Source organism: Buceros rhinoceros, unplaced genomic scaffold, assembly GCF_000710305.1.
Source record: "Buceros rhinoceros silvestris isolate BGI_N320 unplaced genomic scaffold, ASM71030v1 scaffold25386, whole genome shotgun sequence".
NCBI classification, from domain to species: domain Eukaryota; kingdom Metazoa; phylum Chordata; class Aves; order Bucerotiformes; family Bucerotidae; genus Buceros; species Buceros rhinoceros.
In genome coordinates this window covers 2,479-4,146 of record NW_010417290.1, presented here as the reverse complement: position 1 = coordinate 4,146, position 1,668 = coordinate 2,479, and the positions used below count along the sequence as shown (strand labels likewise).

At 61.2% G+C, this 1,668-nt stretch overlaps 1 protein-coding gene across 1 annotated transcript in view; it reads right to left on the bottom strand.

Annotated features, from left to right (window-relative positions):
- Positions 1–229: 229 nt before the first annotated feature.
- Positions 230–1,668, bottom strand: part of LOC104495219 (protein AF-17-like) — a gene marked incomplete at both ends in the record, with an annotated part of 3,771 nt that continues 2,332 nt past the window's right edge. The window contains one exon of the mRNA XM_010138159.1: positions 230–607. Coding sequence (XP_010136461.1) covers positions 230–607 — 378 coding nt within the window. The remainder of the gene's footprint in view (positions 608–1,668) is intronic.

Below are 1,668 nucleotides of genomic sequence, written 5' to 3'. Positions count from 1 at the left end.
TGCCTCGCTTCTGCAGCAGCTCTGGTGTGTGCCTGCGCCTTGGGAGCCTCTGTGCCTACCCACGACCCTGCCTGGGCCCTACAGAAGTCCTTGGAGGTGGGATCAGGACATGACCCTGGCTAGGAGCACTCTGGCTTCCTTGCCTGAGTGGTGCCCTGGCTCCCCCGAGTTAAGTCTCCCCAGCCCCTCGCGCTCAGCGGGGTTAGGGGAGTGCTAGCAGCATACGCACCGTTCCTTTCGGGGTGTTGCCATCAGGCTGCAGGTTGAGAAACGGGTTAGTCTGTGCGGTAAGGACGGGTGGGATGCCTGTCCCCGAAGCCAGGAGGCTGTTTGCAGGAGCGCTGAGCGGTGGGGTGGCCTGGGGAGCCAGGAGGGCATTGCTGGGGTTGAGCTGCTGCGGGGAGAGGGAGGCCAGGAGAGAGCTGCTGCTGGGGGGCGGCTGGGGGGCTGAGGTCATCAGGGAGCTGGTGCTGGAGTGCAGGGGGGCGGAGGTGGCTGCCAGGAGGCTGGTCATGGACAGCTGGGACGAGCTTGTCATCTGCAGCCGCTGCAGCTCTCTCTTCTGCTGGATTTGCTGCATCATCTGGAACACCAGAGCCTGCTGCTCCTGCAGGCAAGGGTGAGGAAGAGAAGTCAAAGGAGGGACAAAGGGCTCAGGAAGAGGTGACACCGAATACAGAGGAGCCAGGAGCCACATGGGCACACTCCATCCCAGGCAAAATGCTGCTGGGGACAGGAAAAAAGTCCCCTTGATTGCACGTCTGTAGGTGGAGGGAGGAACAGCCTGTCCTGCGTTCATTAACAGCCTGCGCTTACGACCTTTCCAACCCCGCTGTCTGCTGAAGCGTGGGATTAGCCGACCCTCACCAAGGCACCTGCAGGCACACAAATCCGCCAGCGCCCCCCAATCAATCGACTGCCGGTTTTAAGTCTCTGCCATTCACTATCCTGAATTTCTCAATTAGCTGCTAATTTCCTTCCCCAGCCCATCCCGCTCCCCAGCTCAGCCCTGACCCGCAGGGTCAGCGTAGGTGAGTCGGACGCAGGGGACGAGGGCCACAGCTCACCTGCACCCGGAGGGACCCCTCGAACCCCTCCAAACTGTGGAAATCACTATAGCAACCATCGACCAATGCGGCGGGCTGAGAGCTGACATTGTTCCCGCACCCACAGGGATGCAGCTGATGACACAGTGACATCAGCTGCTGGAAAGAGAAGCCCTTTGAAATTTGCTTTTCCCGGGTTATAAATAGCTTGACCCAGAAATCCATCCAAAGCGACGGGCCAAGTTCCCGGGAGGTGTGAACGAGCCCAGCTCCATTGACGGGAGCGGTGAGCGCTCCCGTGCAGCTCCACCGCAGGGGAGGGACGTCGCCGAGGGTTCTGCAGGGCGAGTGACTGCGGCTCTCACACACTCAGGGCCTTGTTTACCCCCTACCCACGCGGCCATTCCCACCGCAGCCCGGGACGGGGCTGCTGTCTCGCCCGACAGGATGCAGGCAGGCAGCCAAGATCCTCCCAACAGCTGCCTGGTCCTTCTTCTGACCCCAAAGTCCTCAGCCACCCACACAGTCCCACTGGCATCCCCAGCTCGCCGTGCTGGTGCTCCCAGATGCGGCTCAACTGCTTCAGGACTAAGCGGTTTGGTGCTTCCCTCTTTCTAAAGTG